This window comes from Capricornis sumatraensis, chromosome 4, assembly GCF_032405125.1.
Source record: "Capricornis sumatraensis isolate serow.1 chromosome 4, serow.2, whole genome shotgun sequence".
Classification (NCBI taxonomy): domain Eukaryota; kingdom Metazoa; phylum Chordata; class Mammalia; order Artiodactyla; family Bovidae; genus Capricornis; species Capricornis sumatraensis.
The window spans coordinates 10410682-10426224 of record NC_091072.1 but is presented as its reverse complement, the minus strand read 5'-3'; the positions used below and the strand labels follow the sequence as shown (position 1 = coordinate 10426224).

At 44.1% G+C, this 15543-nt stretch overlaps 1 protein-coding gene across 4 annotated transcripts in view; it reads left to right on the top strand.

Moving 5' to 3' along the window:
* The window catches only part of IDO2 (indoleamine 2,3-dioxygenase 2), a 64665-nt gene extending 50983 nt beyond the window's left edge, over positions 1-13682 (top strand). For 3 of the 4 annotated variants that reach the window (XM_068970912.1, XM_068970911.1, XM_068970914.1), the window contains 3 exons: positions 3449-3500; positions 10781-10929; positions 13011-13682. In XM_068970912.1, coding sequence (XP_068827013.1) covers positions 3449-3500; positions 10781-10929; positions 13011-13366 — 557 coding nt within the window. In that variant the 3' untranslated portion in view covers positions 13367-13682. The remainder of the gene's footprint in view (positions 1-3448; positions 3501-10780; positions 10930-13010) is intronic. The other variant, XM_068970915.1, reaches the window with a different exon arrangement.
* The last annotated feature ends 1861 nt before the right edge of the window (positions 13683-15543 follow it).

The following is a 15543-nucleotide window of genomic DNA, read 5'->3' as shown; positions in this document are numbered from 1 at the left end:
ACTTACCTAGAGCCAGACATCCTGGAATGTGAAGTCAAGTGGGCCTCAGTAAGCATCACTACAAACAAAGCTAGTGCAGGTGATGGAATTCCAGTGGAGCTGTTTCAAATCCTGAAAGATGATGCTGTGAAAGTGCTGCACTCAATATGCCAGCAAATTTGGAAAACTCAGCAGTGGCCACAAGACCGGAAAAGGTCAGTTTTCATTCCAATCCCAAAGAAAGGCAATGCCAAAGAATGCTCAAACTACCACACAATTGCACTCATCTCACACTCTAGTAAAGTAATGCTCAAAATTCTCCAAGCCAGACTTCAACAGTACGTGAACCATGAATGTCCAGATGTTCAAGCTGGATTTAGAAAAGGCAGAGGAACCAGAGATCAAATTGCCAACATCCACTGGATCATGGAAAAGGCAAGAGAGTTTCAGGAAAACATCTATTTCTGCTTTATTGACTATGCCAAAGCCTTTGACAGTGTGGATCACAATAAACTGTGGAAAATTCTGAAAGAGATGGGAATACCAGACCACCTAACCTGCCTCTTGAGAATCCTGTATGCAGGCCAGGAAGCAACAGTTAGAACTGGACATAGAACAACAGACTGGTTCCAAATAGGAAAAGGAGTACGTCAAGGCTGTATATTGTCACTCTGCTTATTTAACTTATATGCAGAGTACATCATGAGAAATGCTGAGCTGGAAGAAACACAAGCTGGAATCAAGATTGCCGGAAGAAATATCAATCACCTCAGATATGCAGATGATACCACCCTTATGGCAAAAAGTGAAGAAGAATTAAAGAGCCTCTTGATGAAAGTGAAAGAGGAGAGTGAAAAGGTTGGCTTAAAACTGAACATTCAGAAAACTAAGATCATGGCATCTGGTCCCATTACTTCATGGCAAATAGATGGGGAAACAGTGGTTGACTTTATTTTTGGGGACTCCAAAAAATATAGATGGTGATTGCAGATGGTGATTGCAGCCATGAAATTAAAAGACACTTAATCCTTGGAAGGAAAGTTATGACCAACCTAGACAGCATATTAAAAAGCAGAGACATTATTTTGTCAACAAAGGTCCGTCTAGTCAAGGCTATGGTTCTTCCAGTGGTCATGTATGGATGTGAGAGTTGAACTGTGAAGAAAGCTGAGTGCTGAAGAATTGATGCTTTTGAACTGTGGTGTTGGAGAAGACTCTTGAGAGTCCCTTGGACTGCAAGGAGATCCAACCCGTCCATACTAAAGGAGATCAGCCTGAGTGTTCATTGGGACGACTGATTGTGAAGCTGAAACTCCAATACTTTGGCCACCTGATGTGAAGAGCTGACTCATTTTCAAAGACCCTGATGCTGGGAAAGATTGAGGGCAGGAGGAGAAGGGGACAACAGAGGATGAGATGGTTTCTTGGCATCACCGACTCAATGGACATGGGCTTGGGTGGACTCCAGGAGTTGGTGATGGACAGAGAGGCCTGGAGTGCTGTGGTTCATGGGGTCACAAAGAGTCAGACATGACTGAGCAACTGAACTGAACTGAACTGATCATATCTTTGGATCCCTCTTTGTTCCTGGTTTAGGATGAAATTGATATTTGATATGAAGCTTGAATCTAGCACTTTGATAACCACTCATTAATTCTAATAATGATCTGTTGACTCTCTGGGTTTTCTACATAAAAATCATATTATTTGAGAATAACATTGTTTTGTTTTTTTTCATTTACCATCCTTATAACTTTTCTTTCTTTTAATTTTTATTCTTATTCTTCAGGCGAGGTGGTGCCTAACATAGTGTTGAATGGAAGTGCTGATACTTGGTTTTGTCTTACATTTTAAAAGACATTTTTAATATTTCACTATTAAGTGTAATATGTCCTGAAGTCTTTCTGTGGATTCCTTTTATCAGTTTAAGGAGGAATTTCCTGCCTATTCCAAATTAGCTAATTTTTTTGTTTGTTTTAATCATGAATGGATTATTTCTATCTTGAAAATTTTTGTATTAAAATTACCTCACTTTTGGGAATTACCTAATGGTCCAGTGGCTATGACTCTGGCTTCAATCCCTGGTCTGAGAACTAAGATTTTATAAGCTGCGGGGCATACTCAGAAAAAGAAAAACAAATTATCTCATGTTGTTGAAAACTCATTTGACTTTCCCTCTGTAAATATGATGAGACGGGTAACACATTAAACTACCTCCAGTCATTATTGTTTCAGCAAGAAGTTGTACATAGTACTTAGCGTATCTGTGGGAACACAGCACCAAACGGAGAAGACCCAGAAACAGGGCCCAGCGAAAAGTCCAGCGCATGGCACCTTGGTGCAGATGAGCAGGGGGGGCTGTGGCAGCCCTCAGAGGCCCTGGGAAGCCCTGAGGCTGAGGCAAGACTTGAGTTACCTGGGCCCTGGGGGCTTCAGAGAAAACAGAGATAGAGGACCAGAGACCAGGTGTGACCGTGGAAAAGGTAAATTGATGATATACAGATGTCACTGATATACAGATGACCCAAACTGATGTCATTCTTTGGGTCTCATCAAAAAAAAAGTTTGTGTGTGTGTGTGTTTTTTTTTTTTTTCTTTGCTCAGAAACAAAGAAACATAAACAGGAATCTGGATAACAGAAACAGAGAAAGAAACATGTCAGATCCCAGAGGGTCACAAGCATGAGGAAGAGAGAATCACGGTCAAAAGAGGATGGATAAAAGGGACTTTTCTGGTGGTCTAGTGGTTAAGACTTTACCTTCCAGGGCAGCGGATGTGGGTGCCCTGGTTGGGGAGCTAAGATCTCACGTCTCTCTTGGCCAAAAAAAGAAAAACACCAAAGCATAAACCAGAAGCAACACTGTAACCAATCCTCACAGACTTTACAAATGGTCCGCATAAAAGTACAGTGGATAAAAAAGAAACCCGAAGGAGCTCAGTACAAATGTGAGGACGTGCCTCCTTGCGTACCAGTTAATAAACTAGTGAAAGCAGTGAGCCCACTCCCTGACTTAGGTTCAGAGCAAACTTCACAGGCTAGTGAATATAGGTCGGCGAGCCTGTGCCCGGCCAGGTGCGGCAGAGCCTGGGCGGAGTGCCCTCCACACTCTGCCCGGACACTGAGGGGTCAGAGAGCAGATCCTCTCTGCTTTTCTCCTTTCCGCTTCCCAGGTTCTCTCAAATATTATGTCTCTTTAAAAAGGTGACACTAAGTGTTTTAAAGATGGGCTTGGCCTCCCTTTTTGGTTGTTGTTCAGAACAGGGAAGAAGCACAGGTGGAAAAGGCCAGTCGTGCAGCTGCTCCTGGAAGCAGCAGCGAGGGGGCGACAGGAGGGGACATTGCTCCCGCTGCCAGATTTCTCTGCACATCAGATAGGGGAGGCACCCGGGAGGGCTTCGGAGCCCGAGCACATGGAACCTATTGCTTTTGTTGCCTGTAGTAAAATTCACATTTTGATTTCTCCTCTAGATTGCGTAAATCCAGACGTATTTTATTCAGTCATCCGGATCTTCCTCTCTGGGTAAGTACAGTTCAGGTCTTCCCTGGCTTGAAACGTCTGTAGCCTTTCCCAGACTTACAGGCAGAAACTTCCCAGAGAAAGAAAGACACCAAGTAACTCTCCATAACAAAGGAATCACCCGGGGATTCACTCTTGGATAAAAGCAATGGGGAATGGGGTGCCATCTGCGTGACAAACGACACTGAAGGGTGACTATTTAGAGTAATTGTCCTGAGGCCATCCCTTTAGATTCGATTTGTATTCACCTTTCTAAGAAAACCACCTGGAGGAAGGAGGGAGAAAAAGCTCAGTGTGCCACCCCAAAGCTCAACTATTTATATCCCTTTTTCCTTCCCCTCCCTCTGAAAAGCTTCCTTTTAACATTCCTGGAATAGCTACCCCATGACAGTTTTTCATATTCCTGGTATTCTTCATGATTAGATACATTTCTTATTTATAATATATTAGTCATAATTTGACATATTTTAATGAGATGGCTTCCTATTCACATCAACTGAGAGAAATGAATATTTTAAGGATGAAGAGTAAAAGGTGGGAACAGTGGATAAAAGAGGTAAACGTGGAATAGTCATCACCTAGAGACCATCTTGGAGAAGGCAGTGGCACCCCACTCCAGTACTTTTGCCTGGAAAATCCCATGGATGGAGGAGCCTGGTAGGCTGCAGTCCATGGGGTTGCTAAGAGTCAGACATGACTGAGTGACATCACTTTCACGCACTGAAGAAGGAAATGGCAACCCATTCCAGTGTTCTTGCTTGGAAAATCCCACAGACAGGGGAGCCTGGTGGGCTGCCGTCTATGCGGTCACACAGAGTCGGACACGACTGAAGTGACTTAGCAGCAACAGCAAAGACCATCTTGATAACTAGAAGGTGCCTGAAGCACTGTTGCTAGAATGTTGAGCTGTGTCTGGATGTAGCAAGAGTCACACCTAATACCAACATCAATAGATGTGCTGATTCATCAGTAGCTTTAGTGCATGGAGTCACCATGTATATTAAGTATTTTCTCTAGACTGCATGAGTGTGTGGGTGTGAGACAGTTTCAGGGAAGGCTAGCCTGGGTGTGGACCCCTCACTGTAGGGACAGAGAGTGGAAGCAAGTTTTCCAGAGAATAACTTGAGAGTAACGGGTACCTGGATTATGGGGAAAAGAGAAGGACAGGGGAAGAGCAAAGGAATGGAATTGAGAGTGTATCTCAGAATTTATACTTTCCCTGTGTACCCTTCACTCCTGAAACCCCCACAAAGAGATTATCCATCCTGTGAAAGTGTTAGCCGCTCAGTTGTGTCCCACTCTTTGCAACTCCATGAACTATAGCAAGGCTCCTCTGTCCATGGGATTCTCCAGGCCAGAATACTGGAGTGGATTGCCATTTTCTTCTCCAGGGGATCATCCTAACCCAGGGATCAAACCCAGGTCTCCCATATTGCAGGCAGATTCTTTACCGTCTGAGCCACTGCAAACCCTTAAACTACATCCTAAAGAGGTTACGGGGCAGTCATCCCTGGGTGGGCTCAAACCACCAATCTTTTGGTTAACAGCTGAAGACTCTTCTTGCTCTCCATCTTTAGCATGTACCATCACCAGGGAGGTTTCCTGGGTGGTGCTCGTGGTTAAAAAGTCACCTGCCAACGTAGAAAGAGACTCAGGTTTGATCTCTGGATCGGGAAGATCCCCTGGAGGAGGAAATGGCAACCCACTCCAGTATTCTTGCCTGGAAAAGCCTATTAGCAGAGTTGCCGGGTGGGTTAATTCTATGAAGTTGCAAAGAGTTGGACATGACGGAGCCACTGAGCACACACACGCAAAGGTTAAGACAAAGATCTGATTGTGGAATAGATTCTAGCAACAAATATTAAATAAAACATGCAGAGAAGCTTCGGTAGGATTAGAAGGGAGAAGAAAAGGCCATTAAAAAAAAAAAGCCTGGGATTTATGAAGACCTAATTCTGGAAAATCTTTGTGCTTCACTTTTCCCTTTGAGTCTGTGTTGGTCTCCACCATTCCGTAACAAATAGCACAGTTTAGCAAGCCTCACTCATGATCTCACCTTCCTATGGGTCACAAGACCGGGTAGGCTCAGCTTGCTTCTCTGCTTGGGACCTCAAAAGGCTGAAGTCAGAGGGTCTGCTGGGCTTGAGCCCTGATCCTGAGAATCTGGGGAAGATTCACTTCCAAACTCATTCAGGTGTTCAGCAGAATCAGCTCATTGTGGTTTGGGAACTGAGGTCCCTTTCTTTACTGGCAGAGTCTGCTCTCAGCTTCTAGAAGCCTCCAGAGTCGCTTGTCACACACGTGTGTTTTTGTGTCTGCTCAGTCACTCAGTTTTGTCCCACTCTTTGCAACCCCATGGGCTGTAGCCCACTGGGCTCTTCTGAATTTCCAGGCAAGAATAGTGGAGTGGAGTGGATTGCACTTCCTTCTTCAGGGGATCTTCCTGACCCAGGGATTGAACCCTCAGCTCCTACATCTCCTGTATGGACAGGAAGATTCTATACCACTGCACCTCCTGGGAAGTGGCAAAAGGCCCCTGCTATTCAGCAACGGCACTCCTGACTCTTCTCATAGTTCAGACCTCTCAGAGGTCTCCTGCCACCAGCCAGAGAAAACTCCCTGCTTTTAAGGTCTTGTGTGATTAATCTCCTCTAGGTAATCCAGGATAACGGCCTATATTAAGGTCACTAGTTAGTGGCCTTAATTACACCTTCAGGGTTCCTTTTGCTTGCCATATATCATATCCACAGGCATGCTGTCTTATAATATTAACAGTTCTTGGAGTTAGAATGGGAATCTTGGGGCAACGTTTTTAGAATTCCTTCTCCAGTAAGTCTCCTACATATGAACGAGTCCGTTCTGAGAGTCCAATCCTAAGTCCAACAAAGTTTGCCTAGGTACCCAATAAACACCATCCAATATATGGAATCATACTGAATAGGTTTATAATGCTTTTCACACAGATAATACATAACAAACACACACACACAATTTTTTTAAAAAATTGATCTTACAGTACAGTGCCTTGAAAAGTACAGCAGTGCAGCACCACAGATGGCATCCAGGGGCTGGCACCCAGTGAACAGTTAAAAAGAGTTACTGGCTGGGGGAAGAGAGGAAGAAGGGGATGGTAGAGCTGAAGGGTCATCAGCAAATAGGAAATGGAGGGCAAGCTGCAGCATCTTTGAAAGTTAGTAACTGCAGGGTTCCTAAGTAGGGGACTTCCTGTGTCATGATTAAATGGAGACCAGAGGGTAACTTCATTTTCATTAAAATAAGTTTCTGGGTCAGTGATGCCCTTTATCTCTGATCTACATAAATGCCCGCTTTCTGTTTCTGAGCCTCAAAATTATTCCCCAGACAGTTAAATAAACCAATGGCCAGTAGCCATTCCTAAAAATGCTGGTGGCCAAGAACGTCTGGATTGTTGAACGTTCCTAGTAGACTTGTCTTGAAAAATCTAAATCTGTCCCTGTGTTCTTGGTTTGTCCTACGCTTGATTTATTATTTCTGTTGACTTTTTAAAAAATTGACTTAGAAGTTTTGAGAGAGTCCATCTGTAAATGAAACAGTTCCCTTTATTTCCCATTCATGTTAAATTTCTCAGGGAAGGTATCAGTCCCTTTGGAAAAAAATGTCATCGCATTTCTTTCTTTCTTTTTTCCTGTTTAACCATCCCCCTCTCTGAGGTTTACTAGAAATATGCTACAAAAAAGGCTAAAAATAAACTTGCCTATAGAGACTTGAAAGGAAAATAATTCCTTTTCTTCACCAAGAACAATTTAGGCCTTAAGAAGGCATGGGAGCAATTCTTGGGCTATTGAGAGGAACCCAGTTTTTCTTCCTCAGATTAATCTCATCATAGATGGAGAATATGGGTTTTGAAAATAGATGCCTTCTTTTTATTTATTTTAACTTTCACACTGTTTTTCTTTTATCTATTCTGTTAAACTGGCCAGGTCCTTTCAAGAAGTACACTTGGATTTACATATTCTGGGGCTTCTCTGATGGTTCATACAATAAAGAATCTGCCTGCAATGCAGGAGACCCAGGTTCGATCCCTGTGTCAGGAAGATCCCCTGGAGAAGGAAATGGCAACTCACTCTAATATTCTTGCCTAGAGAAATCCATGGACAGAAGAGTCTTGTGGGCTGGGCTGTATAGTCCATGGGATCACAAAGAGTCAAACACAGCTGAGCGACTAACATTTTACCTATTCTAGATATTTAATGTTTAATTATATAATGCTATTTTTTCATCCCTTCATTGATCAAATACTTAGTGAGGACTATGTCAATGCCAGGCATGGTTCTATTAATAGGTGCTGGGAATGAAGCAGTAGAACAAACAACCAGTTCATTCCTGTGGAGCTTACATGTTAATCATAGCACATGTTTATCAATATATGAATAATTAATGAATAAATATATGAATTATAATTTACTAGAATTATAAGTAAATAAATGTATTTTATTTTATTAATATGAATTAATGAATAAATAAATATAAGGAAGGCAAGTATCATACCCAATGTGTTACAACAATAAAAGCTATAGACAGATTTAAAGTAGAATAGGAGCATTACGGAATGTTATGAGTGGTGGGTGAAGTTTTTATTTATTGTGGTCTGTGAATGCCATGTTCCTAAAGGATGTTTAAGAAGACACGCAAAGGAAGTGAGGAGTAAGCTACTCAGGTACCTGCTCCGTGCAAAAGGAGCAAGGTCACAGGGACCCAGGTGTGGGAGGACTTCTGAAGGAAGAGCTGCCCTGAGCCCAGAAGTGCTCTCAAGGAGGAAAGGTGGGGAGAATGAGGAATACAAGTGATGGGGAGACCAGACTGTATAGAGGTGCCTTGGTTTCCTTTCTGACTGTGATGAACAGCATGGGCGAGTTCTGAGAAAAGTGACATGAGCTGTCTGAAGTTTCAGGCCGTCACTCATCTTCTGAGCGGGGGAATAGAAGGGACCCAGGAAAGCACTTAGGAAGCTCCGACCGCAAGATAGCGTGGTGGCCTGGGCTTGGATGGGGGCAGTAGAGACACTGAGAAACGGTCAGTTCTGAATCGATATGGATTGAAGGGAAGGTTGACAGGATCTGCTCTTGGATTGCACATAGAACGGAAGAGAAAGAAGTCCGTCAGACAGGACTCTAGGTGTATGGCTGGACCCATGGAAAGAATGGAGCTGCCATTGGCTTTTCTCCGAGGGCAGAGACATGGGAGGAGCTGACCTGGCAAAAGGAAGGGGGGATGGAGAGGTCAGTTTGGGGTGAAGCCCTTCCTACGGAGATGTCTCGTAGGCAGCTGACCACTTGTATCTGGAATATAAGGAAGGGGCTCGGGGGCACATTTGTCCATAGTCCCATTATGGTGGCTTTAAAATCCGTGAGGTGAAATGAGATGATGTGGGAATGAGACTAGTGAGAGATGCAAGGACTAAGTCCTGAGAGTGTCCAGCACTTAGAAGCGGTCATGAAGGGAAGGGGCTAGGAAGCAGCCCAGAGTGACCGAAGGAGACCATCAACAGGATCACAGAGAACAATCCGAACCAATACTGCCAATGTTTGGTCCACTTATCACACAATAGCCGCCCGGTCTTCAACATTTCTGCCCCATAAAATGTTGTTTAGAAGTTTTATTGGACCAGTGTCCCAAACTCTGATGAGTCATCACACCTTTCTGGAATGCACTTGATGCTTTCAGCCGCTCTAGGTACTAGGTACAAGTTAGGAGGGACTTCACAGGCGGCTTAGTGGTAAAGAACCCACGTGCCAAGGCAGGAGACGCAGGAGATGTGGGTTTCACCCCTGGGTCAGCAAAATCCCATGGAGGAGGAAGCGGCAACCCACTCCAGTATTCTTGCCTGGAAAATCCCATGGACTGAGGAGCTGAGTAGGCTACAGTCCGTGGGGTCACAGAGTCTGACACTGACTGACTGAGCTCGTATGCACAGGTAAGGAGAACTGAGGCTAAGAAGGGGCTTGTATAAAGTTACCAAAAAATGAAAGGAGGGAGCTGAGGTTACAATTCAGTGTGAATAGTATGATAAAATGGCTAATATTTATTGAACATAATATTTTTCAGACACTGAGCAGGTATTATTTTAATCAGTTCTCCCAACAACCAGTAAGATTGATACTAATATTATTCCGATGAAGAAACTGAGGCTTGGGAAGTGAGTTAACTCAGCCAAGGCTCAGAGTTACTAAGTATCAAAGCTGAGACTCAATTCCACATCTGCCTAAGACAGAGTCCTCTCTCCTAAGAGCCACAGCAGGTTTTGAGCTTAGACTCAGACCCTCCCTGAGCTCCTCCCATTCACTCTGGGCTCTTCTGTCTGTCTGTCATCTCCTTGTGTGGTGATATTTCTCCAAATGCAAAGGCCACTATGATATTCATCCAGCAAAACTGCAGAAGAGCTGATGCAAAACAGCCCCCAAAGAAAATAAGAGTGTTTCCTATTCAGGGAGGTATTTGAAAAAGGTCACGGATGCCCGCTGAGCCGTCTGTCTGAGGCTTCTGTATGTGTGTGATGTGCGTGTTACCCTTCTCTTGAGCAAGATGATCTTTAGAATTACAGGAAGGACGGCAGACACCAATGTAAGTCTGCCATCTGCTATTTAAAGCACTAACAACAGGGTTCCCGGCAATAAGAGAAGAATATTTTGTTCTCATCAAAAGAAATTAACATGTGGGTGGGTGGGGTCTTGGGAAGTGAAACTAGAGAATTACCAATTCAGGGGTCAAGTTCTAGTTGCTGCACTAAGAATGGTGGTCCTGGAGACAGCGCCTTGAAACTGTTTCTCTATTCAGTGGGTTTTAAAATGCCTGTCTGGATCTATTCCAGAAAGAGTAAATGAGAAAATGTAGGTGAATGTGATATGTAAACTATATTCTCGTCTGGAGAATTCCATGGAAAAAGGAGCCCAGCAGGGTACAGGCCATGGGGTCACAGAGTTGGACATGACTGAGTGACTAACACACACACACAGTGTATTCTTGGGGTTGCTGATTCTGTCTCATTGTGGAGTTACCCACATACACGCCGAGAGTGTTCAAGACCCTCTAAAATATCAGACAGTGAAATGAGTAAAATGGTTTGGGGACTCAGAAAGAGGGAGACTCAGACAAAAAGATAAGGACATGGAATCAGGGTGACAGAAGAGGAGAGAAAAGAGAAGATAGGAAAGGGTGTTCTCTTTCTTGCTTGATCTGTATCCCGATCAGAAAAGATACTCTTAAATCCTAGTATGCACTTCCATGTGACTTTTGTTCTTATCTAGATGGAAGGATAACCCAGCACTGCCTGTGGGCTTGGTATACGAAGGTGTCTCCAAAGAGCCCCTGAGTTACTCTGGTGGAAGCGCTGCTCAGAGCACAATGCTCCATGCCTTTGATGAGTTCTTGGGTGTCCGTCACAGCAAGGAGAGTGGTAAATCAGCCATTTTTCTTTTTTCTTGTTTTTTTTTTTTTTCCCTATCAGAGAGGAAGAGCAGAGCTGTTTTTACCAATTGGTAAGTCCAACTATAGGTCAGAAAGTCTGTACTCCTCCTGATTAACCAGGAGTCTATGTGCCTGCCATCTGTGATTGTATCCAGCCAATTCATATCAGAGCTCAGCTGAATGTTGGGTTTTACTTCTGAACTTTAAAACGCTGCTGAATTTCCAGCAGTCCCCTGTAACTTTATTTGGATCCTTAGGCAGTAGATTGCTTTTTCTAGAGTGGGGGAGTGGTCTGGAGACTGAGGCCCAGGCACAGTGTTGCCAAGTCAGGGTGTAGCTGCTGATAGATGTGGGTTCCTCCACTGAAGCCTGTCCCCATGAAAATAGTGCAGCCTCAGCCCACGTCCCTCTAGACCCAAACAGGGTTCTGCCATCTTGGAGGCTTGAAAGGGTGCCTTTCCTTACCTGCCATCATCAACCAAACGCTCAATAGCTGCAAAAAGACATTTCCTAGTGCAAAGTTTCTAAGCTGGAATAAGAAAATAGAAAAATTTTAAAAAATGACTAGAATTTGGTCATAGAATCTAGAAAGAAAGAAAGTGAAGTCGCTCAGTTGTGTCCGACTCTTTGCAACCCCATAGACTGTAGCCTACCAGGTTCCACCATCCATGGGATTTTCCAGGCAAGAATACTGGAGTGGGGTGCCATTTCCTCCTCCAGGAGATCTTCCTGACCCAGAGATTGAACCCAGATCTCCCACGTGGTAGGCATTGTAGGCAGACGCTTTACCGTCTGAGCCACCAGGGAAGAATCTAGTCTTACCCACAAAAGGCAATTCTCTAGAGCTATGATCAATTTTCATGGGCTTTACTTTTTTTTTGGGGGGGGGTGTAGTATAATTGCTTTAGAATGTTGTGTTAGTTTCTGCTGTACAATGAAGTGAGTCCACCATCCACACACATATATCCACTTCCTCTTGGACTTCCCTCCCATTCGCTGCCCCATCCCACCTCCAGGTCCTCACAGGGCACCGAGCTGAGCTCCCTATGCTCTACAGCAGGTTCCCACTAGCTAGCTGTTTTGTACACAGTAATCTACATACATCGGTCCTTCTCTCCCAGTTTGTCCACCTATCTATGTCTCTACTCCTGCCCTGAAAACAGGCTCATCTGTACCATTTTTCTAGATTCCATATATGTGTGTTAATATATGATATTGTTTTTCTCATTCTGACCTATTTCACTCTGTGTGACAGACTCAGAGCCCATCCACATCTCTGCAAATGATCTAGTATTCTTTTTCATGACTGAGTGACACTCCATGGGCTTCTGATTTGATGATGTTAATGATGTACCATGATTAGTATTAATCCCATAACGAATTTCCTATAAATGATCTCTCTTCTTTCTATATTTCCCATACTTACCTATTGACCCAATTTTTAAACAATTTGACGTCGAGGCTATTACTAAAACAATTATTCATTCTTTATCTTCTTGCCCTCAGAAACTTTTATCACTTTCCTCTTCCTTAGCACTCCCTCTAAAATGAAGCACTTGACAAAATTCAGCAGAATATTTAGCTCCTCCATTTAAGGGTCCATGCCTTACCTTTGTGGATACACCTCGTGTGACTAGTGAGGTATTTTGCCCACATTTCAGAGATGATAACTATTTATACATTGGCTGGTAGAGCTGGTCCCAGACTAGCTATCTGAAATGGGGCTTGCTTCTTTTCCCTTCCTCATTTCCAATCACCATTTGGAGGCTTTGGGAATTCCCTGGTGATTAAGACCCTGTGCTTCCAATACAGCGGGTGGAGCTTCAGTCCCTGGTCAGGGAACTAAGTTCCCACATGCTGAGTGAGGGAACCAAAATATTTTTTTTTTTAAATTAAAAAAGAGAAAACGCTTTGGAGGATGTGATGTCTGTAAGCAAAAGAACCACAAGTTGACTGGATACTGTTAGGATGAGTAATGAGGATCAGGGCGGCATAATGTCTTGACAGGCAGACAGGTTTGCTCATCTTTCCTTGGGGAGTTACAGCCTTGTCCTGCCATCTTTCTTTCAGCTGATTTTCTGCACAGGATGAGGGATTACATGCCTCCTTCCCACAGGGCCTTCGTAGAAGAAATTCGCGGGGCTCCTTCCCTGAGGACCCACGTCCTGTCCTCTGGGAATGGCCAGCTTCTGACGGCCTATAACCAGTGTGTGGAGAGCCTGGCAGCCCTGCGCACCTACCACCTGGCCCTGGTGACCAAGTACCTCATCACGGCCGCATCCAAAGCAAAGGCCCGGAGGACCAGCCACCTCCCGAGGCCCCCTCAGGCCCTCGAGGAGAGGGGCACCGGCGGATCGGCCGTCGTGAGCTTCCTGAAGAGCGTCAGGGACAAGACGCTGGAGGCCCTGCTCCACCCAAGCGGCTAAGGGACCGCCCTCTCTCTGGCAACGCAAACCCAGCAATTGCAGGAGGTCTCTCCTTGTCCTCCTCTCGCTGGACACGAGCAGACCTAGAGAATTGGGACTATTCTGTCTGGAATAATCTAAAAGGGACCTCAGCGCCATTCATGTCCTTGCTCCCCAGAACACCACCTTCTCTTTTACTGAGAACTATTCACAGAAGAGAGTTTTCATGGCCTGAAACTTGTTATTCCCTCTCTAATTACTGTTTTATAGCGAATAGCTCTGGATTACCGCTTTAGAACCACCCCCACCCGTCACCCCCACTGGGAGCAAGTATACCCATATTCTATTTGTCAAACAATAGAAACCCAATCTATGTTTCACTAATCAAATAAAATTGCTTATGCATGGATCACTTTGCTGATTTCTCAAAAAAACAAAAACAAAACTTTCCTGCATCCATTTATTTACTCATCAACTTATTAAGTTCCTACTGAGTCCTGGCTTAGGGGTTGTGTTGTGATGTGCTTAGTTGCTCAGTCATGTCCAACTCTTTGCAAGGCTAAGGACTGTAGCCCCCCAGGCGCCTCTGTCCATAGGGATTTTCCAGGCAAGAATACTGGAGTGGGTTGCCATGCCCTACTTCAGGGGATCTTCCCAATCCAGGGATCAAACCCAGGTCCCTCACATTATGAGCAGATTCTTTACCATTTGAGCCACCAGGGAACCCATTAACACTGCAGTAGGTAGCCATCCCCTTCTCCAGGGGATCTTCCCAACCCAGGAATCAAACCGGAGTCTCCTGAATTGCAGGCAGATTCTTTACCAGGGAAGTCTGGCTTAGGGGTTATAGCAGGGCTCTTCCAGTTCCCAGGCTACCACTCTCTCCCAGCACGTACAGCATTTGGGGGCAGAAACTTGGAAATGCTCCAGAGGATATGAGGAGGGAAGAGCAAGTGGAGGACAAGACTCTGAAATCACCAGCGTGGAAATGGGTAGTTAATGTTACGGGAACAGATGAGGCGTAGCCACACGGTTCAGAAGTTTGTACTTTCTACTTCGGTTTCCTTTATTTTTAAAAGAATGATTCTTTCTTCTTATGCTGAAAGTTTGTATTTGTAAAATGAATGAATTGATCCTTCTGGACTCTCCTCAATGCCCAAGACCCTTAATAAGAAACGAGTACAATCCTTGGGGTGCCAGGAATTCCCTACATCCTCCGAGGACTTGGTCTTGCCAAAAAAAAAAAACAACAACAAACAAAAAAAAGGAAGGTGTGGATGATGAAGCCAAGAGCACGTGGTCTGAGTGGACCAGGAAAAACTCTGATGGTGTGCTCTCTGTCTACAGTTTAGGTCAGAGTCTCAGCTCAAAAGCAGAGGCTCTCATCACTCATAAAGCCTTTTCTCTCCATATGCCGTCCTTGTGTTTGACAAGTCGATTGTCTTGGATATATTTATTTCTTTTTGATCTGCTCTCCTAACTACTCTAGCTTGGTATCCATAAACACAGACCACTTGTACACCGGGTCCAAGGAGGTGGATCAAGTAGAAACACCCTAGCTGGTGATTCAAAACGTCGCCCATTGTTGCTGTCATTCTTGTTCAAAAAGAAAGTAACATTTTAAATATGCCTGACTTCTGTCTTTGAATTCTGACTTCTCCATTTTAAAAATTTAGTTTGCTTAGTTGATGTAGAGTTGATTTACAATCTTGTGTTAGTCTCAGGTGTACAGCAATGTGATTCTGTTATACATGTATCTATGGATGAATATAGATACATTGACCAAATTTAGAATATCCTTCTCAGGATATTTAATTTAGAATTTAGAATATCATTCTCAGCTTCCTGTTTTTTTTAATGCACTTTCTTTCCTTAAAAAAATTATTTGTTTATTTTAATTGGAGGATAATTGCTTTCTAATATTGTGATGGCTTTTGCCATACATCAGCATGAGTCAACCATAGGTTTACATGTGGCCCCCCATCCCGAAGCCCCCTCTACCCCCCTCCCCACCCCATCCTTCTAGGTTGTCACAGAGCACAGGCTTTGGGTTCCCTGCACCATACATCAAACTCCCACTGGCTATTTTACATATGGTAATTATATGTTTCAGTGCTTTTCTCTCAAATCATCCCATCCTCTCCTTCTCCCACTGAGTCCAAAATTCTGTTCTTTAAGTCTGTCTCCGTTGCTGCCTG